The sequence below is a fragment of the Ictalurus furcatus genome, chromosome 6 (assembly GCF_023375685.1).
Source record: "Ictalurus furcatus strain D&B chromosome 6, Billie_1.0, whole genome shotgun sequence".
Lineage (NCBI taxonomy): Eukaryota > Metazoa > Chordata > Actinopteri > Siluriformes > Ictaluridae > Ictalurus > Ictalurus furcatus.
Window position 1 is genome coordinate 26,942,949 of NC_071260.1, and position 24,114 is coordinate 26,967,062.

Below are 24,114 nucleotides of genomic sequence, written 5' to 3' on the forward strand. Positions count from 1 at the left end.
AAATGTTAGCTGATCTACACAGACAGTGAAACTCCAACACCCAGTGAGACAGGGTGGGAGGCAAGGTTTCGACACATCTCTCATCTCATTGCCCTTTTCCCCTTCTCACCACTATCCACCTATGGATACACACATGGCCAACACTATCCAGCACATACACACTACACACACTGTTCTCTTTAGCTGAGATGTCATTTCACTGACAGGGGAGGACCTTGAGCAACAGAAGCTCTATACTCGAGGATGAAATCCCCTTGCCAAGGTAGTGAAATGCCCCAAAGCTCTACCCATTGGTTCTCAGAATCAGCTCACCAGAGGATATGGGACCTAAGGAGGGGCAATGAATGACAAATTACAGTGGGTGGCTATCTATTGAAGACCTTTTTTGCAGGATTCTTTCCTTCTCGCAGTTCTTGTCGCTTCCATGATAATGCTACACTCAGCCCTCAGCTTAAACAAGCATGAAGAAAAAGAGTATTGGATGCCTCCAGTGGTGGCTTTCAAAGCACAGCTAAAAAAAAAAAACAATAGAAGAAAAGGAAAGTACTGTATCGTCCTTTCATTCCATCTTATCTAATCTATCTTTAATATGTGTATTTCTACATCATGAGACTGAAAAGAAAACAAAGACGAGTGCATCTCCACACAAGGTAAGGCTTTTGCTGCTTTCAGGAGAAGATCAGAGAGGTATGAGGGGTTTGGCAGGAAGCGTACATATTTCTAGCTATTGAAGGATATTTTAATTAGCTACTGAGTCTCCTGTTTGGCTAGGAGTGTGGTCTGGTCCGACTTTCCTTCCAAAGCTGCTGTGTGTGTGTGTGTGTGTGTGTGTGTGTGTGATGGGGGGGTTTAGTGCTTATAATCAGAAAAGCAAGGCCAATGAACAGCAGCAAGTCTAAACTCCACTGACATGGAACAAGTGTAAAACCAGTCACTGGAACGAGTCTAAAGAACACTTTTCATCAACATGAAACAGTATACGCACTACACCTAAGGTATGCCATCTGTGGAATTTGTAAAGAATGTACTGTTTCAATAGGGGGGGAAAAAACCTAGAATGCTAAATATTTATGCTTGAAAGTTGAGAGAACATTGATAATTACATATTTCTTGGAAGCCATGTGTTGCGGTTCACGGAGTAGAAATATGCACAGGGGTGAGCAATATTTGTACCAGGGCCACTACAGAGGAAAATAAAAAAAAAAAAACTAGCAAAACATACCGATCAGCCATAACTTTAAAGCCACTGAGAGGTGAAGTGACTAACATTGATTATCTCATTACAATGGAACCTGTCAAGGGGTGGGATATATTAGGCAGCAAGTGAATAGTTAGTTCTCAAAGTTTGTGTTGTAAGCAGGAAAAATGGACAAGCGTAAGAATCTGAGCGACTTTGACAAGGGCCAAATTGTAATGGCTAGGCGACTGGATCAGAGCATCTCCAAAACGTCAGGTCTTGTGGTGTGTTCCCAGTATGCAGTGGATAGTACATACCAAAAGTGGTCCACAGTGTAAAAATGGTTCAAGAATGGTTCATGTTCATGAGGAACATGACAAAGCATTCAAGGTGTTGACTTGGCCTCCAAATACCCCAGATCTCTGATCAAGCATCTGTGGGATGTGCTGGACAAACAAGTCCGATCCATGGAGGCCTCACCTCACACCTTGCAGGACTTAAACGATCTGCTGTTAACTTGGTGCCAGATACCACAGTACACCTACAGAGGTCTTGTGGAGTCCATGCCTCAATGGGTCAGAGCTGTTTTGGTGGCTATACAATATTAGGCAGGTAGTTTTAATATGTTTTTAGAGACACTTATGACAAAAAAGCAATACCATTTTTATATTAATAAAGGTTTATATAATAACAATAATAATAATAATAATAATAATAATAATAATAATAACATTTTATATAAGTAATCATTAGGCAGAAATTATTATTCTACTATAAAATGGGAAGAGAGCTGTTTTTCATAACAAATTAGTTAAATGTATAATATTATATTGTATATAATTTTTCATCCTCACAAATAATCATTAGGCAAAAATAAATAAATAAAAGCAATAAAAGTACATTGTTCGCATTGTATAGCACTGCCATTAAAATATGTGCATCAATTGCTTCCATTATTTTGTTGATACTTTTTATTAGGACCTCAACAAAATTAAAATATCATGATATATATTTGTTGTGTATTGTGAAGATACACAGACGTGTAGCAAAATCTGTTTTTGACTAAATCAATCAAATTAGCTCCAATAATCAAATCAAATTACTTAATAATTAATTCCATTACGCTCTCAACCAGCTGTGATGCTGTATAATGTCTCCAGTTGTCCTCCAGTAATGGTAGGTCATGCCTAAAATTGTGTGTTTACTGATGCACAGAAGATTGAGTTTAGTTTTTCTTCCTTCCACCAGCTCAAAAAAATGTTTAAGTTTTTATTTCTTGGCCTTGCTTTTGCAAATATGGTGCGTTTGTTCTATTCATATTTTGTCTATCTCTAAAACAAAAATGACTCATAATGACTTATAATGACAATATAGTATAATATTACCCATAGATAAGTTTTATTGTGAAATCTGAAACTTGTAACCTTGTAACCTGCAAAATTAAGTTCACAAGGAAGCTGTAAATTATAGATTTAGAAAATATTACTCTAAAAATGACCACCATCACACAGACAAGTTATAATACAAACAACAGGAGCATTGACTCTACAGAAATTACAGGTATACAGAAGACAACAGATCAATGAGCCATGGCGATATTCACATTCAAGTTTGTGCTTGTGCTATGACTTCATGGATGTGATGCTTCACTCACCCTGATAGCAGTCAGTCACTACAATGTGGTAAAAGTGTTTAAAACATCACTCAAGCTCTATGGAAATGATTAGCTAAGCACTTATGGCAAGAGTCAAGATGTTACATCTGGGCTTTACGCTCTGACTTCATCCGATTATTTCTCAGTGGAAACATTTCAAATAACTTCTCACACCCTGAATATGACTCTATACAGCACATGCCTCTTCCCATGACAGGTTGTCACACAGAGATACACAAGAGACACGTTTCTCTGCACATGAGACCTGGGGTCAGCTCCTGGAGCATGGGAGAAAAGAGCAGAACTTCCATATTGGGTGTGAAAAGTGTTCTGTGAGGCCCATGCTTGCCTTTTCCTCTGCCTCTGCCTTGTTAGGAAGTCCAGGTCTTTGGTGTATAAACACGGCAGGGCTAAAATAGCAAGGAGAGGGAGGGAAAGAAGCATGGAATGGAGTGAGAATAAAATTGAAAGGGGGGGAGTTGGTTTGGAAAACAGAAAGCTGTTTAGTATCTGATTCAGAGGCTGAAGAATGTTTCTACTGGGGAAGGGCGGACAGGCATTTCCCGAGCCAGAATTTTGGAACGGTTGGTCAGTAGTCCCAAAGGACTGGGCTGAGTTGGGTACAGACAAAGCGGGAATGGGATTTCCTCTCAAATCGGCTATATAACACACTGTGCAGCCTATAGACCATTCACACACACACACACACACACACACACAATCTACTAATCTGAGTATTTACTTGCACCCAAAGCATACCAACAGCAAATGCATGTTTCCTTTCCTGAATCCCAGAGGTCCAAACCATTGTTTAGAGTTTTGGCTCACTCAGCATCAACAGAACTGTTCAATGATTCACCAGCACCAGAGCTTCAAGCCACAATGATAGCATGCCACAGCAAACAGCTGCGTATTTGACTAGAGTAGATGTTTTTTCTGTTATTGTGTGTCATTAGAGGAGAACACAGTTCTGCACTGGGCTTCGAAACCCAATCGGGGATACATAACCACAGTGTGGCAATGTAACACCTATGTATCAACTATTATAGCATGTCATGGGCCAGGTCATGGGTAACCAACCTCCTACATGATGACCATTCTACGAATAACAACCTCACATCGAGCCTGGCCCAAGCACATGTATTTCAGGTATTGAAGTAGGAGGCGGAGACAAAGTGCAGATGCCTATTTAATAAGTGTAATACATGAAAACAAACACTAAGGACATTAACAAGAACTAGGCATTATGGTTGCACATTTAAACCTTCTTAATACCACAGTCCTGCTGAATTCTCATTGGTCAGAAGGTGTTGATTCATTTTCTATTGCAGCAGCTCTAGGCAAGGCCAATCACAAGTTTATATTTATGTGCTTGCTCTAATACATTTTCTATAGTAAGAGCTCTTTCTGAGGGACTTGTATGAAGGATTCTCCATATAATCTAAAAGTAATATCAAACAAATAAAATCTCATTTTAATCAAATATTTCTGTAAAAAAGCTTTCTGTAAGGAGATGTAATTTAACATTAATGGAAGGAGTTTCCAATGTCAGTGCTTTGTAACAGGTGTGAATAAGTTACTATAAGCTACTATAAAAATGATAACATACGAATAAGTACATATAAACCACATAAAATATAAAGCATGCAGCTCCACTACTGTCAAAGTAGCAGAGTAAATTAATTAACACCTTCTGACCAATCAGACTCAAGAACTCAATTGCTGTGGGATAAAACCATATCATCCAACTAGGTGTCTTTACAACTGTGTTTTTATAGAAGGCTTTATATCATTTTATGTTCTGTTTAGGGTTTCCACCCCTTCCTGGCTCTCTCACAGTGACTCTGTTTCTCGTTTTCAACTTTAAGTGAGGTGTAAAGTAAGGGAAGAGAATCTCTGTTATCTGAGTCCAGACAAGGAATTCGTCCTATCGGAATAAGGCGAGTTGTAATATCCTGTGCCCACAAAGCATTTTATCTGATGCTCATCTGGTGTAGATTTAGTGAAGGACCACTGCATTGAGCATGTCTTGTTCTAATTCTACACTAATAATGCAAGAATTTTGAGGTTTCTGAGAGCGTTGTATAAATCACAACTGCATCTGTTGGAACAGCTGGTAACACATCACAGAATATCAAAACATTTATGTGAATCGAGAGTAAGTGATTTACAGAAAGAATGATGGCGGGTGATTTTCTCAGCATGCCAAGAATGCTTAGTGTCCTCTGATCAGGATCAGGGTTGCAGTGTTTACAGTGGATGGCTGGGTCCAATAGTCCAACAGTATTCACACTACGCATATGGAATTCAACTGGCCTGTCCTGTGTTTAGTTCCTATACTCCCCTGTACTGGCCTCTAGTGGCTCAAATAATCACTAGTTGTATATGGTATAATCTCATATTAGCAATGGTATAGTTTTAGCATAATATACACATCGGCGCCACAGTGAGTGGCAGCACGGCACAGCAGCTCTCTCTCTCCCTTTCCTACTTTGACAATTCTTCTTTACTTCTTTCTTTTTTATTGCTATATTTTATAACTTGAGCACCGCTACAATAGTAATTTGTACAGTGCCCTCTCAGTATACCCTTTTAGGCATTACTTTGCGCTACCTCCCTTTGCCTAGATAACAGCTCTGAGTCATCTCCTATAATGTCTGATGAGGTTGGAGAATGCGTAACAAGCGATCTGAGACTGTTCATCCATACAGAATCTCTCCAGGTCCTTCAAATTCCGATGTCCACGCTGGTGGACTCTCCTCTTCAGTTCATCCCACAGATTTTCTATGGGTTTCAAGTCAGGGGACTGGAATGACTATTGCAGAACCTTGATTTTGATGTATGTTTTGGACCATTGTCCTGCTGGAAGATCCAGCCACGGCCCATTTTAAGCTTTCTGGCAGAGGCAGTCAGGTTTTCAATTAATATCTGTTGATATTTGATAGTCCATGAAGCCATGTATAACAAAATGTCCAGGTTCTCTGGCAGAAAAACAGTCCCAAAACATTAAAGAGCTACCAGCATATTTAACTGTGGGCATGAGGTACTGGCATACAGCTACCTGTCTGTGTGCACCAAAACCACCTCTGATGTTCATTGCCAAAAAGCTCTATTTTGGTTTCATCTGACCATAGAACCCAATCCCATTTGAAGTTCCAGTAGTGTCTGGAAATCTGAAGATGCTTGAGTTTGTTTTTGGATGAGAGTAGAGGCTTTTTTTTCTTGAAAACCTTCCAAACAACTTGTGGTGATGTAGGTGACTTCAGATTGTAGTTTTGGAGACTTACTGACCAAGACTCAACTAACTTCTGCAATTCTCCAGCTGTGATCCATGGAGATTTTTTGGTCACTCGAACCATCCTCTTTACAGTGCATTGAGACAATATAGACACATGTCCAATTCCAGGTTGATTCATAACATTTCCAGTTGACTGGAACTTAATTATTGCCCTTATGGTGGAAATGGGCATTTTCAGTACTTGTGCTATTTCTTATAGCCACTTCCCATTTTGTGAAGCTGAACAACCTTTTGACTTTAGACCTTTAGATCAAAAGATGAATATGAGATGATAGATCAGTAATTCAGCTTTCGTTTCCTGATATTTTCAACCAACACGAGGACCAGAGAGCTGTCTGTGGAAGAAAAACAAGCCATTTTTAAGATGAGAAAAGTGGGAAAGTCAGAGCCATTGTGTCATGTACCAAGGGTTGAGATTGATGCAAGTGCAATTAAAGCTTTTATTGAAGAGAGGCAGGCAGACAAATCCAAAAGAGTAGGGCAATATCAAGGTCATAAAACAGGCACAAGGTCAGGCAATTGGCAAACAGGCAAAACAGGGCTTAGACGAGAATCACAAACAAGAACGAAGACCAGATCAAAAACGATGAACCACAGGATACAGAACAAAGGCTTGGTAACCCACAGCAAAAGACAGAAACGTGCATTACCTTTCCCAGATCAAAGACACAAAGGGCTTTAAATATACAACAAAATCCAAGGAAAATCATAAACAGCTGTGAATAAGGATGACACGTGAGGGAGACAACCAACAACAAGACAGGGGCGGAGACATGACATAAAACATAACAAAACACGTGTCAAAAAGTAAACGAAGTATGACAACCTAGAAGCACGTGCTACCGCGCTTCGGGCAGTTCATGCGCACTGAATGCTCCGGCCCTCAGCATGAGGGGAAATCCGTGACACATTGCACAAGCATTGAGCAATACAACAAATTGGGATGAAACCAATGGTGAACTAACAACCAGACATCGAACAGGTCGGTTAATTAAGGAAAACAACAACAGCTAAAACATTGTCATAGCTGTGAATAAAAACCCAAAAACAACAGTCAGTGACATCACCAACAACCTCCACAGGGATGTTGTTTAACACCTGAAATTCTGATCTATCATCTCATATTCATCTTTTTGATTCCAAACCCAAATGTCTTCAGTGTAAAGCAAAAACAAAAGAATTGGCCTTGACTTTCCAATACTTTTGGAGCGACTGTATTAGTATAAACACACATTACTATTAAATTAAATAATGGTTTTGAAATTAACTCAATAAAATACACACAAAATTCAGCTTTGTGTGTGCATCTTGTATAAAATGCTGCACTGATTAATAGAAACATATTGATTAATAGGAAGCAGTTTCAGCTTCAGGGGGCTTTTCCTATACAATTAATGCAGCACGTTATTGCCTCATGTTTAAACACATATTGGGAGAAAACTGGGGAAAAAAAGAATTAAGAGCAGTAGTTCAGAAGTAAAAGATAATTTTTCCTATACGGAATATATTCCAGTAAGTGCTATGGATACATTTGAGGTAGAGATCAAACATGATCCCAAGCACTTTCCTGAACTGAAGTGGGTTCATTCAACTAAAACAGAGGGAAGATATTATTACTATAAACCATTGTCAGGAAAAAGAAGTAAAGCATCATCTATTCTTTCTGTCATAAAATCACAAAGACAGAACTAACAGGCTGCACATCAAGCAACTGTACACAAGGGGGAAGTGTTACTTCACTTCATTACAGGATGTTTACGGTGCTTGAGTCACTTGGGTTATTTAAAATCACAGCAGTGACTGTGCATGCAGATTTTACAGCAAAAAAAATCCTTGAATAGATATAAATATGTGTTTCCCTGACTCTACATTATGGAAAGTAGACATTATAAGCAACAATAAAGAGAATGAGTGTTTTTTTTATATGTATTTAGTAATGCAAGCAATGGGGAGAGTGCTGAAATAGAGAGCAGCATAGGGAAGCTGATTAAGCTAATGATATTAAAGTCTGAGCAGAACGTATCCGTCAGCAGTTGGAGTCAATGATCGACAACATCAATCTTCCTTTTCTCATTTCACTAATGCAATTCAAGGAGAGCAGCTGCAAGTCCAGGACACTCTAACAAGCAATGGGAAAGGGACTTTAGGTTATGTAATGTTTTTGTGCGTGTGTACAAGGGAGTGTGTCAAGTCAAGGCCTGGAACTGCATGATGTTGACATATTGGAATGGTGTGTGTATGTACATTTACACACAAGCACCATTCAATTATTCTTCCTGGAGGCACCTCATATCTTGTTTCATCTGCCAAATGTGACCTGCAGGGTTGTTTGCTTTTCTTACTCAATAAGGAAAACGTTCAGCTCGGGCTTTGCTGTTATCCATATTCAGTAAGAATAGCAAATGGCCCAGCAGATCAAGCCAATAAAACTGCTTAACAAGTTATTTTTACACAGATGTGTCATCTCAAAAGGAGTGTGTGCCCGAGCACAACACACATTGTTAATGGCAGGTCAGTAGATGATAGTGAAAATCAGACTTGGCTCTGGAATAAAAACAAATAGATGAGCTCATGTTGCAGAACTGAGGGTACAGTGGAGAAATTGCACAGTGCACTGCACTGTGACACTGTGACACATTGTACTGTCACAGCACCATACACACATCAGACTAACACATACCGCATCCTCTTGCACAACCAAACACTGAACCATCTTCCACAGCCCAATTAAAGGAGACTCTCTGCCACAGCATAACACACATGGGAACTTCAGTTACAACCACACAGGATCATCTCCAAACCTCTCACGTGTCCAAATGCATGCTAACCCCACTGCTGGACACACAGTGGACCCTTTTCCACAGTGAAACACAATGGATCCTGTCCTAGACCCAAACACACATTGGACCCTTACCTACCTCATTCAAATCACCAAACTCTCTCTCACAACCAAAAACACATCAGATCCTGTCCCACAGCCAAACGTACAATGGGCCCTCTTCCACAGCCAAACATGTACAGGATTGCAACAGCAAAAACAGACACTGGATGCACACACATGATCCTCTACGAACCTGAAACCAAACTAAAATCTCTCAAGTGTCCCCCAGTGCTGAACACAGACTGGGCCCTCTTCTTCACTGAAACACTCTCAAATTGAGCACACCACTTTGACCCTCTCCAATGCTAAACACACACATTCATCGTCTCCTCTCCCACTGCTGAACACACAAGACCTCTTGCACAACCAAAAACAAGACAGACCCCCACTTAAAAGCTGACTTCACACCAGATCGTCTTACATAACTAAACACACTCTGGACTCTCTCATATAGAGAAATTTAACATATATTAAACACACACACACACACACACACACACACACACACATGCGCGCGCGCATATATACACAACCGCAATTCTGAAAAGTTGGGACAGTATGGAAAATGCTAATAAAAACAAAGAGGAGTGATTTGTAAATGTACTTTGACTTGTATTTAAACAAAAAAACATATAAAGACAAGATATTTGATGTTTTACCTAATCAACTGCACAGCTTTTTGAAGATAAACGTTTATTTTGAAAGTGATGTTCCAACATGTTCCAAAAAAGTTGGGAAAGGGTCCATTTAGGACTAATAGTGATGTAACAAGTTGAAATAAGAAGGTGATGTGAGAACAACATTCCCTAAAGACAAATCGGTAGGATTTTGGGCATTTCACCTTCTACAGTGCACAATATTCAAGGAAAAAAGATTCAAGGAATCCGGTCAAATCTCGGTGTGTAAAGGGCGAGGCCGAAAACCACTTCTGAGTGCGCGTGATCTCCCATGCCTCAGACGTCACTGTCTTAAAAACCGTCATGAGTCTGTAATGGATATCCTGACATGGGCTCGGGAATACTTTGGTAAACCTTTGTCACTTAACACCATTCGCCACTGCATCCACAGATGCAAGTTAAGGCTTTACTATGCAAAGCAGAAGCCATACATCAACACTGTCCAGAAGCGCTGCCCACTTCTCTGGGCTCAGTCTCATCTGAGATGGACAGTGTTTTGTTGTCCGGTGAATCAACATTTCAAATAGTTTTTGGACAAAATAGCCATTGTGTTTTCCGGGCCAAAGAGGAAAAGGACCATCCAAGCTGTTATCAGCATCAGGTCCAAAAGCCAGCATCTGTCATGGTATGGGGGTGTGTCAGTGCTCATGGCATGGGTAACTTGCACATCTGTGAGGGCATCATTAATGCAGAAAGACATGTACACATTTTGGAGTAACATATGTTGCTATCCAGAGCAGGACAACACTAAACCACATTCTGCCTGGATTACAAGCGCATGGTAGTGTATGCAGAGAGTGCGGGTGCTAGCATGGCCTGCCTGCAGTGCTGACCTGTCTCTGATAGAGAATGTCTGGCACATTATGAAGCGTAAAATAAGACAATGAAGGCCTCGTACAGTTGCGCAGCTGAAGAAATGCATAATGGATGAATGGGGAAAAATTCCGCTTGCTAAACTTAACCAACTGGTGTCTTCAGTGCCCAAATGCTTAATAAGTGTTATTTAAAGAAAAGATGATGTTACACAGTGGTAAACAGTCGGCTTTCCCAACTTTTTTGGAGTGTGTTGTATTCATCAGATTAGAAATAAGTGTATGTTTTCAAAAATAAATTAAATTCAAAGTAAAACATAAAATAATGTGTTAATAATGTGTTTTTCATACATTTATATATTTGTATACATGTATGTATGTATGTATGTATGTATATATATATATATATATATATATATATATATATATATATATATATACACACACACACACACACATAGCCTTCCCTACGACCAAACATACACACACTGGATCTTCTCCTTCAGGCTGAAGATGAACACACACTGGACTCTCTCTTAAAAATGATTCAGTCACACACTAGTAGAGGGGATCATGGTCCAGATGTGGCCCCAGCAAAATATTTCATTGGATTGAACCAGCTACTTGAAAAATACTGTAGCAGATCTGATCCATGTAAGGAAAAAAAAACCTGGCTGTAGTTCAGCAACCCTAGTTTTTTAAACATGAACCATGTAGCAGATCTATTGGCATGGCTTGTCGTGGCCAATCACGTGCATTTATATCAATTATTTCCCTGATGGCAGCTCATCGAGAAAAGTGTTCACAGACTTTCATAGATTTGTCATCTTTATGCACTTTTATTCTCCAATTCAAATTCAAATCAGGCGTCTCATCTGTCCAAAGTATGTGATGCTAGTCAAAAGTGGTAATGTGAAGCACTAGTGCGAATATTATTTGTAGCCATGAGCTAATCACTAAGGAATTTTATGTAGTTGGACCATCAGAAATTTTAGTTGGTATTTCAAAATTTCTGATGGTCCAATTGAATAAAATTCCTAGCACATCCAAACCTATTCCAGAGCTAGAAACTCTTACATATCCAAACACACACTGGCCTCATTGCAGGAAAAATATTGAGTCATCCAGTTATTGTGATGGAAAATATCCTGGCAACAACACAGAGGACATACAGGTGATGGAAAGAACAGTGAAGCATGTGACTCTGGAAGGTTTGTAAACAGAGTTGAGAGTAGACAAGAGCAGGGGCACCAACTGTGGCGGAAACAGAAAGACGCAAGTGGCTGTTAGTAAAGGTAGTGGCCTTTTCATGAAACACTCTTTACAATTTCATTATTTCTTTAGATGTGTTAGTCAGCGTGCTGAAGAATTTTTCCTGTATACTCATGAGCAGTGTCTTGCCCTCTATCTAGCGCTACTGAATCCTACCCACTTACAATGACCAGAACGAGCCCCCACTGTTCACTTTGTGCTCTCTATAGAGAGGGCCTGTCTCATAAATCGGGTTAATCCAGACAGCGGCCAGCTCAGACACAGAAACACAGTGGTTTTCAGAGTGTGTGTATGTGTGTGTGTTTTTGGGGAGGATGGGGGTGTTAATCAAAGCTCCAGACCTGTACCGCATAAGCCTGAACTTCTGGACGTTCTTGAGGATTACACTGGTTGCTCAATGATGGAAATGACAGAGATCAGCATAAGACCAGTACTGACAGTTGACTGAAACTGGCTTCAAATTCCATCTTTGATGCTGCTCCAACTTCAGACTATGCTTTCAGTCTCGGTTCAGTTTATTTCATGCTGCTCTAATGGCATGACAAATAGTGTTATATTCATATTGCCAAAGCATACAAATGTAAGTCCTTCTCTCTCTTACAGAAAAAGGTTGGATTGCTAGGCTTAAGACTCGATTGTGTTAACTGACTTAAGACTCAAATCATTTATTAAGCTAAAATGTATTAAAACAATATGCTTTTCATACCCAGCACTCTCATGTTCAAAATCCCCATATATTATATCAACCCAAGTACCATCAGAATCATCAACCAAAACTTCATCTGAATACTAAAATGAGCTCACTTACATTAATTGCCTATTTAAAAGAGGTTAGCATACTACAGACTGATTGGTTAGCAAACAATAATGTTAACTCTGTAGCTAGCAGTTGCAGTCTGGCTGAAGAAAATGTCAGTTGTTCAGTATAATCTGTTAAGATCTAATTTGTAATACATTTTATCCCATCTACAAGAGTTAATGTTTAAAGCTAGTTTTCAAGAGTTTTATCGGGGAAAATGATGGCATAGCATTGTCCATGCTGAGGCATTAAATTCAACTTGTTTATGCAACATGTAAATAAGCTCATTGTGATTCATATCATTTGTAATATAATTCAAATGTCCAAATTACAAATATAACTGTAACTAGAGGCCTACCTATTGATTGGTTTTGCCAATAAATCGGCACCAATAACTGATTTCTGGGACTATCAGTTATCAAATACAAATAGAGACATCCAAATGAATAAAGAAAACACTTCAAATAACACAACAAAATTTGTCAGTGATAGTTTTTATTTTGCTCTAAAGGCCACTCTCTTCCTGTTTATTTTTTATAAACTTCAGAAAAATCTACACCAATAGTTTTTCCAGTTCGAGAGCAGCCTCTAGAGGTGAAATAAAAACTATCACTGACAAATTTTGTTGTGTTATTTGAAGTGTTTTTGATTCATTTTGGATATATCTATTTGTATTTGTTAATTGTTATTCCACTAGTTGCTCAGTGATGGAGATGGCAGAGAGCAGCGTAAGACCAGTGATGACAGCTGACTGAAACTGGCTTCAGATACTATTTTTGATGCTCCTCCAACTTCAGACTATGTTATTTGAAGTGTTTTTTGATTAATTTTATATGTTTCTATTTGTATATGTTATTTGGAGTGTTACTTTTTGGTTCAGTTTGATATATATCTTTTATTTAAGTTAATAAAGTATATCTTTTATTTAGTTAATATTTATATATATATATATATATATATATATATATATATATATATATATATATATATATATATATATATATATATTTCATTTAAAAAAGTACAGTAAATTTTCATGGTACAATCAGTACTGTTTATTTTTGTAATAAAGTTTAGCAATATTTTTACTTTGAGTGTTATGGTTTCAGTCAGTATCAATTTTAGAAACTATGGGTTGATTAATCGGTTACTGGCAGGTACTGCCCAACTTAGTTATCAGTATAGGTAAAATCCAATATCAATCGTAATTGTAACCAACATTAGCACTGCCACCAATGACCAAAGACTCAATACCCTACCAGCTTTACTAATATTACCTTTAAAAGTTAATAAATAAATAAATAAATAAATAATTTAAAAAAAGGTATAAAATAAATAACATAATTTGGGTTCTGGTGCCAGGTTAATTCAGTCTGCAGATCACAATGTAATGACTTGTTAGAGGGGTTTAAAGAGAGACAGTGTTCTAATTGCGAGTCTTATTGTATTAGAAATTGTATTAAACAAGATACAGGGACAGAGACAGAAATAGCAGACAGGAGACTGGACACAAGGTCTCAAGTCACAAGGTCACAAGTCAGCTGCCCTCATATGCAAGAGGAGATTAGAGAGAGAGAGAGAGAGAGAGAGAGAGAGAGAGAGAGTAATTTGACATGAGGGTGTGTTTTATTGTGGTCTTAAAATCAATGTTGATTTAAATACAGGAAGAGGGACATATTGTACCAGAGAATGCAAGAGATGTTGTGCAAAACAGATAACTTGAGAAATAAGCAATTATTTGAAAAATTAGTAGTCTTTATGCAAATATGTAAACTAGCACGATATGCTCCATTGAAATGGTGCTGCTTTATTGATAACTGCTTCATATTAAAACTTTATGCTTGTGAGAGTAGTTTTGGCAATTTAAAGTCACCAATCCACCGATGTTTTTGGGACATGGGTGGAAACTGGAGAACCCTGAGAAAACCCACTCAAACTCAGGGAGAACATTCAAAGTTCCACACAACTCCAGACTGTGGAGCTGTGAAGTATCAACGCTATCCACTGCACCACCATGCCACCATAATATCAATAATGATGATGAAGCTTTCTCCCCCTCCCTCTTGGCACAGCCTTGGCATGGTTTTACTTCCTTCTGCTCTTAACAGCTACTAATTTTACAGAAGTGACATTTAATCTGAGATAATGCAGCATCCTTAATTGTAAATGGCACTAAGCACTGCTGAGTTTTCCAAAAAACAGAATCACCATGCTGGCCTTTATCCATGCTGGATTCACCTACAAGCCAGGAATCATAAAGCAATCAAGCATCACTAAACACAACAAATATATAGTGATATAAAACTGATGTAAGTTGATGAGCTCTCAGGATTTAGTCTGCAGCTATTTGCTTAAATCGCCAGCTGTCTTTTTTTTTTTTTTTTTTTGCAGATGAAGCACAGTGTCTAGTAATTAAAGCATTTAACCATCCTCTGGTATGTGATTTAGCTTCACAAAGCCCAAGAATGAATCCATAATTTGGATGAATTAAAATCTGTACAACTATTTTTCAAATTCATTTTTCATTTCTCACTGGGAACCTGAAATACAAATTAAGTCCTAGACATTTTCTAAAAGCAAATATGAATACTTCTTGTACAAACCATAGCTTGTAATCAAGAAAGTAAGTAAATCTTAAAATTTAATTCTACATGTAGTACTTAAATCTAACCTTTTAATTAAAGAGAGTGCTGTTCATGAAAAAAGTACACCCACAGCCCAGAAGAGACCAATAACCTTTTGAGATGTGTTACCATTTCTTCTGGCACATGCAGTGGAGAGCCAACAGGAGGTTTCAGTATGATTTAGCTGTCGTCCGCATAGACCATGATTGATTGTGCTGTGGTTAAAACTCTAAGACTATTTACCTTTAAAAGCAGCTACTAACCATCTCTTACTTAGAGACTCACTAATCCCAGGCTTGGTCTCCAATTAAAACAGACACACACTTCAGTCACATACTAAAATGGATTTTACATTTTACTTGTATCTTGACCTTAAACGATTTCAGATTTGACTCAACTCGTCATGTGTTGAAACATGGCAAGAAAGATATATATTTATTTTAGTCTTTGTATACTCATCCTGTAATCTTGCATCACATAATGTTACTGTATGTGTCTAGGAGTCTATAGTACTGATTCCTCTGATATATGGCTGGTCAATTTTCATTGTACCACAATGCTTATAGATTCTCTTATCTGTGGAAACCCTAAGCGACTATGCATTATTAATTTTTTTCTTTGTTGTTTTCTCATGATCTCGACATAAGTTCTTTTCTCACAACGTAATTTTATCGCAAGAAAATCTCTAGCCTTGAGAATGGGACTGGTGTTACATGCAAATTGGTATCTTCGCCATCATAAATGTGATAATTGCCTGCTGTAGAGATTTCAGATTAAGAGAGAGGGGTGTCCCCTTCTCAAGTGTCAAACACTAATGTGGAAGTCGTCAATCCTTCAGGGATGTCGTATTTTTGTAGGCCACCCCAGAAGTTAGCATCACCCTGGTTCCCTCGACAAAAAGCCAATAGGATTTTTCCATTGGCTTTTGGATTATTGCAGAAAATAAGCTCTGTGACCAACAAAAGTTTATGATTCTCACATGCTTTGTTTATCAAGATAATCATCACAACTGAACATAACTTTTATAAATTTTTAAGCCTAAATAAAATCGCCAGAAGTAAAAAGCTAATATTAGGCTATAAACGAACTACACCACGGTCATATGACTTCAACGTCACCACCCTTACGCTACCGACAACTCTTTCAATCTTTATTTAAAAAAGAACTACAATTGGAAAATACTATAAACTGACACATCTACAAGTTGGAAAGTTTGAGTTGAGCGCAAGTATAAAAACAACAAGGCTGTAGTAGATGAGTTTTCCTGTTGTGATGACGTTTAATGTTCCTGACAACCTCTGTAGTATCATTTAGCCACTTGTTAGAGACTTGTTTTAGAAACTTGTTTTGAAGACACGTAGAAGCTTAACAAAATTAAGTTGCGATCACGAGAAAACAACTTTTATGTCTTGTCAAGATCACGAGAAAACAAGAAAGAAAAAAATTATAATACAAGGCCACTTAGGGCTTCCGTACTTATCTTGGTCAGAAAGTATAAAAGGATGGCTTAGAGAGTCATTCTAGCTGCAAGGCACATCGCAGGTTTATATTAATGTACTTATGCTAATAAATTATCCAATCTATAGCTACAACTCGGATGGCAGATGTTCCAGATAAACAAATTTAATTTTCTTTTAAAAAGTGTGTTATTGTTGATGTGGTAAAGATTTCTGTAAAGATTCTGTTTATTTAGCATTTTTAGTCCTCAATGCTTTGTCACAGTCTGAGGTAAATCTGTTCTTTTAAGTTTTCAACATGGGACCTTTGAGAGAACAGAGAGGCTGGTCAGACAGAACATAAAATGTAACTATAAACAGAAAAAAACAATGTCTTGTTCTTTAATTTAAAAAAAAAATAGTGTTGGAAAATAGTGTTGGCTGTAGTGTAAGAGGAATGCAGCACTTCAAGATATTATTTTAAAAATGCAGGAAAATTCAGCATAGTAACAATAATACTTCATGCTGAGCCACATCATGCTTAATCGTCTTAATGGTATGACGACTCAGACTTATGTCCAAAGATTTTAGATCTGACTCAGACTTGATCCATGATCTCATGGTCGTGTCAATCATCTTATCTGAGAAGATGCATGGCATGTGTATATAGTGGAGAAAGCCTTAAATTCTGTAGGTTCTCCAGTACTAAAGGTGAAATCCCCTAATCTGGGAGACCTACAGCATGCTAGGTATATAAAAAGTCAGATAAAAAGTTTTTAAAACGCTAGAAGTTTCTCTGATCTGCAGGTCACATCTATCTGATCAGGAGGGATGTCCAGGATAAGAATATGTCTCTGAACGTGCACTGCAGAATGCTTGACGTACAAAGAGTCGTGTTTTCTTGAAGGTGACAGTGCTTGATGTGTCTCATGCCTCTACAGCTCCTTTTGTTTTTGTTACATCTGGCACAGTGCTTTGTGTCCATTGCACAACAATACTGTTTCTCTTGGCACAGCTCAAACCTTCGGAAGACCAAATTAAATATCAGTTACAAGCAGATACTGAGATAGCAGTTGGAGTAAAAACAGGCAAGATTTCACATTTCGCTTGCAAGACTGTGGGGGGGTCTGTGAGGAAGCTGAAGCTTGGGCGTCATTGGACCTTCCAACAGGACAATGATCCCAAGAATACCTCAAATTCCTCCAAGACTTGGTTGCAGAAGAAGACCTGGAAGATTCTACAGGGCCATTACAGTCACCTGACTAGAACCCCATAGAAAATCTCGTGTGGGATTTGAAGAAGGCGGTTGCAGCACACAAACCCAAGAATATTACTGAACTGGAGGCCGATGCTCATGATGAATGGGCTAAGATTCCTCAGGAACGCTGCCAGAAGGGGTTGAATAATTTTGAGACTGGAGAAGTCATTATAAGTTGCATTTTCAGTTGAATTTGGGGAACCCACTTGAAGCATTCATTGTGTTGAACTATTTCAATTGCTTTTGTTTCATTCGTTCATTGCAAATAGCTGAAAGTCTGTAAATTTTGACAATAAACCTGATTTGTAATGGGGGTTGAATAATTTTGATTGCAACTGTTTCAATTGGGCTGTTTTACAGGCACCTCTGGCTAAATGTGTTTGGTCACTCAGTGACTTCTTTCCTGATGGAGATATTGTTTCATGAAGTCTTTTCCTTACTGATCATAGTGGTAACACTTTGGGAAAGTTGTGTGCATGATATGCAACTCAGGCCAAGCTGGAAGAGATAACAGACATACTCTCTCTCTCTCTCTCTCTCTCTCTCTCTCTCTCTCTCTCTCTCACTATCTCCTTTCTTTCTTTCAGTACCAGGCCAAACACACACAACAGACATACTGTACAGTATCAGGCCCTCCAGACATTTCCAAAGACTGGACCTCACTATGTGTATGTGTGTTTGCCCTCATGCTTTTAACCATCCAACTTGACCTGTTCAGACAGTGGAAGTATGTATAGGTGTCTACGTGTGATTGGAAAAACAATTTGTATGTACATATGCATAAGGTTATCACAGATAGGAGTTTGTCTTAAATAAACAACATACCATTTCACCAACGTAAATAGAGTTTCAGTCAAAAAAAATCGCCCTTTCTACAGCACATTCTTTTTTGTTTTCCCACAATGAACTAGACATATTTTGTCAGTTAATCTAATATTTTGTCAGCTTGTCAAATATTTTGTACCAACAGCAGCAGAAAGTATCTACATTAAGAAGGTGTTTTAGTGTGAAAGAGACAGGGTACAAAAATGTAGTTTCTTTTTAACTGAATTTCCAACATACTTAAATGTGTGCTAATGTAGGCATGATATACTAAATCAAGGTCATGAAGTGGTTTCAATGTGACTTAAGTTAAATGTCAGAATAGTGCTTAACTGGGACACACCCCTAGAGAATTTTAAGGTTTGACCATGCAGTGTTATGAAATACAGCGACCTTTAAGCGTTTGGTTTATAAAGGCTGTCTCTGAATCTCAGAGCTCATTAATCTAAGACAGAGGTTTTCCTCATCTCCTTTTTCTTTGCATATATGTTTTCCCTACTTCCAATAAACTGCAGTCATTGACAAAATGGTCACTTTATTTAGTCATTATAAGAAATATGTTTTTAATATAAAATAATTGACTTCTTTTTCTCAAAATGTTCCCAGAATGGTGGGCAAAAAAGTCCACAATTTTAGCTATTCCTATTTCTAATGTACTAATGATGATGGACTGCCTTGTTGTCAGTGATATATACTCTCACAGAATATATTTGTCACATACAAGCTTTTATTTTTATTTATGCCTCGTGATCACTAAATGTGCTTTCAGTTTCCACTGGAGCTCTATCCCAGGAGACTCTGATGGCGCAGATGAAATGTATTAAAATCACCATTTTGCAATAACGTTCAATTTTCACATTTCAGAGCTCAAAGTCAAATAGCCCCAAACCACAAGCTTATGACTGTCCAGCTATAATTTATATGGTGGAATATGTAAGCAAAGGCAGTTGCTTTAGAATATGTATAATATGTACCAAACAGCACTTGTGGTCTCTATAATACATACTATAAGCATTTCTTTTCATTCTTAGGGTATATATTTGTTGAGGAGGACAAGGTTAAGCTGAGTAGCCCTGGTTATTAAAAATAGGAGAGAGAAAAAAAATCTTTTTTTTCTGCTAATAGGAACCTTGTGTCGCAGCAATTCCCCTGCTGTATTCTGTCCACTGTCTCAACTCAGATGGACAATCTCCTTCCATAAAATCTTAAGACCACACTCTCCTCCTCGGATTTAATCAGGTTAATGATCAAATCTGATCTGCAGAGGCCTCTCAGCAGTGCTGGAAGCCAGTATAATTGCTCCATTGCTCTCATCTCTGCACGAGCCCAGTAACTCTTGACCTTCTATTACCACTCATCAGGAGCTCAGCGATTCTGATGACCCCTCACCCACACCCTCATCCAGGACTGACCTCTGCAGATGAGTCCCTCCTTGTTGAGTGTCTGCTTGCATACGCCACAGTGCTTGCTCTTCTTAAACGTCTTCACCCGGAACGTGTGCGAGTGAACGGCCTCAAAATCCTCCGGCTACAAAAAAAAAAAAAGCAATTAAAGCAAAATTTAAAAATTTAAAGCAAGATTTAAAGCAATTATGTGGTATAAATACAATACATGAAAAAAAAACAAGCAAGTACCCAACATGAGGTAATAAGCATGAATGATTTCCCTTTCATTATTCAACATGGCTGAAGCAAAATTCCTGGAACCCACTTAGCCAGAGCCAGTTATTTCCATCTCATGCACCAAAATACCATGTGACAGCTCTGAGAGAATTAGCATGTCAGGCATGCTTAGTCTTGAAAATGTTAAAGTGGAGCACTATCATATAGCTATGGTACCATATTAATCTGATACCATATTAGCAATTTAGATGTCATTATGTCAACTAACCAGAGTCATTAAGTACTCACTGACTTACCACCTCAGATTCCTGAAACTTTGTCACAGTGGGTAAGCTACCTAGTTGTTAAAAGGGATTTATAATGTCAGATAGTCCAATTGGCCAATCAGTAAGCAGCTATGTTGTTCTAGTAACATTCTAGTAGGTTGTTATTAAAACATTTGGAAAGCATTAAGCACGTTCTAAGAAGTGCTTCACAGTGTTATTTAGATTTATTCATTTGGGTGGCATTTTTTTCCAAAGTGACTAAGGCCTTGCACAAAAGGCTAACTATAGCATTTAACAATGGACATTATTACAAAGCAGATTTATAGACATCTGGATATAAAGTTTATTTAAAATTTTGCCTAACGAGCTAGCCAGAGGCTATGGTGGCAAGAAAAACTCCCTGAGGTGACTTGAGAAAGTGTACATCATTCCACTTCTATAACTATACACTATAAAGTCAATCAACGTTAAATGTGTTAAAAGGAACTGCAGTATGAGCATCATTAGAGTTTTAAGTTCCCTTTCAAATGGAACTCAACGTTGCATGAGCTTCACGCTGTGGGAAGCGCCCTCATACGTGACTGTTATCTGAAGTCTGTGTAAAATCATTCCTATTTATAGGCCTGCCATCATGTGACTATAAAACGGCACCTGCAAACCACGTCATCAGCTCTTTTGTCTTCAGCACAGCCATATGTGTGTCTGTGTGGCTGTCTGTGTGAACAGGCATAAAATTCTTCACTGCTATCTATTTTCAAAAGAATATACACACACACACACACACATATACATATATATATATATATATATATATATATATATATATATATATATATATATATGTGTGTGTGTGTGTGTGTGTGTGTATATATATATATATATATATATATGTGTGTGTGTATATATATATATATATATATATATATATATATATATATATATATATATATATATATATATATTCTCTTCTGTCACTATCCTGTGCAAACAGAATGAAGTTTCGGAGAGTTCAGAAAGTGTGTTACTCCCTGCTCTCATGTTATTACAGAGGGGGAGGAACACATTTTTGGCCTGAAGGGTATGGGAGTGGAAAAAAAATGGGAGTGGTTTCACTCCTGGCTCTCTTGCTTTGGCTGGGTTTCGGAACCGCAGGACACTGGGTCGGCCACTATCAAAGCAGCCAGCTGTCTCAGATCCTTGGGTCCCATATGGATCTGGAGGGGGATTCGGAGGTGAGCGCTGCTCTATCTATTGCTTTTTCCTCCAGATTTGGCTCCAGGGTTTGGAGCTCGTGAAACTTCTTCTTCCGGTATGGAGAGTCAACCCACCCACTCTGACTCCGAAAAGCCAAAGATCCAGTACATCATTTTTATGGGAGTGGAGCATGCTCATTGGCATTGGTTGGCGAATCCTATGCAGCAGCAGGGCTTGCTTGTGGATCACGGCATACAATAGCAGTGTTGCAGACCTGCTGAGTTGTTAGGGAGGCACAGAAGACAAGTGTGGCGGCCTACCTCCCCATGCAGAAGGGGCCAGGGGGACCAAGCAGCCACAGTCGCAGCCTGCTAGTAGGCCTGATTTAAAAATGATAATCAGTGCTGAAAAGGCAAAAAGAAGCGGTCCTGAGGGGCCTCGGAGGGAGGTATCCCCTCAGGTATCAGGGGACTGGAGGTTGTTAGGGCAGTTAGCCCCCAGTATTACTGTAGGGCTGCCCTAGTCAATGTTTTCCCACGTTTTCAGTTTTCTCTTTTCAATGATCTGTCACAGGGCAATGAAAATCTGATGCTTTCCCTCCAACAAAATGTGGAAAGTTAACGTCACTAAAGACCATCTGGCAGCATGGAAACTACTGCCAAATATGTCTCCATGGGTTCTGTCCTCCATAGAAAAGGGATCCGGGTCCAGTTCATAGCTTAATCCCCCTCGTTTAAGAGGTGTGCTCACCACAGTAGTCAGCACAATGCAAAGCCCGACATTAACCCAGGAAGTAGATCTCTCTTGGACAAAGGGGCCACAGAACACGTACCTCTTTCTCTGAGGGAGGGAGGTTTACAACTGTTATTTCCTGGTCCACAGAAAAGACTGGGTATGCGGCTAATTTTAGATCTGCGTCAGAACTGTACTCTTTGGACATACAGGTTCAAACACTCAAACTTCCATGTTCCACAGACTCAGTTTGAGGATTAGTTTGTGACGATAGATCTAAAAAAGACACAGTTCTTGAGGTTCACGTTTGGATGCAATTCATATCAATATCGGTTCTTCCATTCGCAAGCTTTTTCCCCTCGCACCTTCATGAAGTGCATGGAAGCCACACTAGCTCCTTTGCGACTCCAGGGCATCCATGTGCTAAACTAACTGGATGACTGGTTAATTCTAGCATGGTCCAGGAAGTTGGCGATTCAACATCGAGATGTTGTTCTCACCCTTGTGAGGAACAGAAAGTTGTTTCTCCAATTGAAAACAACTTTTTTTAGTGGTTATATGGGATTAGAATATGATGAGGGCATGTCTATTGCCAACATACATAGGGGAATCCTGTCAACATTGAGCAAGATAAAGTTAGGTCTGGGCATCCCCTCCAGTCTCTAAGGAGACTGTTGAGGCGTATGGCAGCAGCATCCAATGTCATACCATTGGGCCCATTGCACATGAGACCATTCAGTGATGGCTGAAAGTCAGAGTTTCATCCGAGATCAAAACCCCTGAGAGTAATCAGTGTCATGCCGCAATGCCTACGTGCTCTGAGAACTTGGAGGTGTCCCAGATTTCTAGCCTTGTGTCACATTCTAGGGTCAGATGCCTCATGGTCATCATGGTCTCTGGAGCGGCCCTCATCTAGAGTGGCATATAAATCGCCTAGAGGTGTGGGCCGTACTCCTAGCACTGAAATTCTTCTCCTCAGTTGAGAGGTCACTATGTGTTAGACAATACAGCGGTGGTCTCATATATCAACCACCGGGGAGGATTACGTTTGCCCCTTGCTCAGGCAGGCTCAACTAATTCTTCTCTAGAGAAAGGGAAGTTTTGTCAGGGAGTCCAATGTACATTCCGGGCAACCAGAATGTGGAGGTAGTCATCCTGTTGAGGTAGGGGCTGAGGCCCAGGGTTTGGAGGCTCTATCCACAAGTGGGTGAGTCCATATGGCAGAGGTTCTGCCAAGCGGAAGTGGACGTGTCCGCCTCCAAGGAGACAACACGCTGCCAGCTGTGGTTCGCCCTCACTCCTCCTGCACCAAAAAAAGGGTCAGGGCTGGACACCATGGGACACACGTTGCTGAGGTCATGTCTGTACACCTTTCTGCACACCATCTCTGCTGGAAGGCACTCCCTGGGAGATTCCCATTCACAAGGACTATTAAATCAACCTTATGGCTTGAGACATCACCCTCGGCTGGAACTATGGAAACTGTGAGTCTGGCCCCTGAGGCTCATAGATTCTGGCCTCTCAACCGAGGTTGAAGAGGCCATGTTAAATGCCAGAAACGTCAGTGAGACCCAGTAAACTGCACAATGG

At 39.1% G+C, this 24,114-nt stretch overlaps 1 protein-coding gene across 9 annotated transcripts in view; it reads right to left on the reverse strand.

The window, feature by feature from the left end:
* The window catches only part of tns1b (tensin 1b), a 265,947-nt gene that overhangs the window by 125,646 nt on the left and 116,187 nt on the right, over positions 1 to 24,114 (reverse strand). For all 9 annotated transcript variants that reach the window (XM_053627379.1, XM_053627378.1, XM_053627392.1 and 6 more), the window contains exon 2: positions 20,123 to 20,237. In XM_053627379.1, coding sequence (XP_053483354.1) covers positions 20,123 to 20,237 — 115 coding nt within the window. The remainder of the gene's footprint in view (positions 1 to 20,122; positions 20,238 to 24,114) is intronic.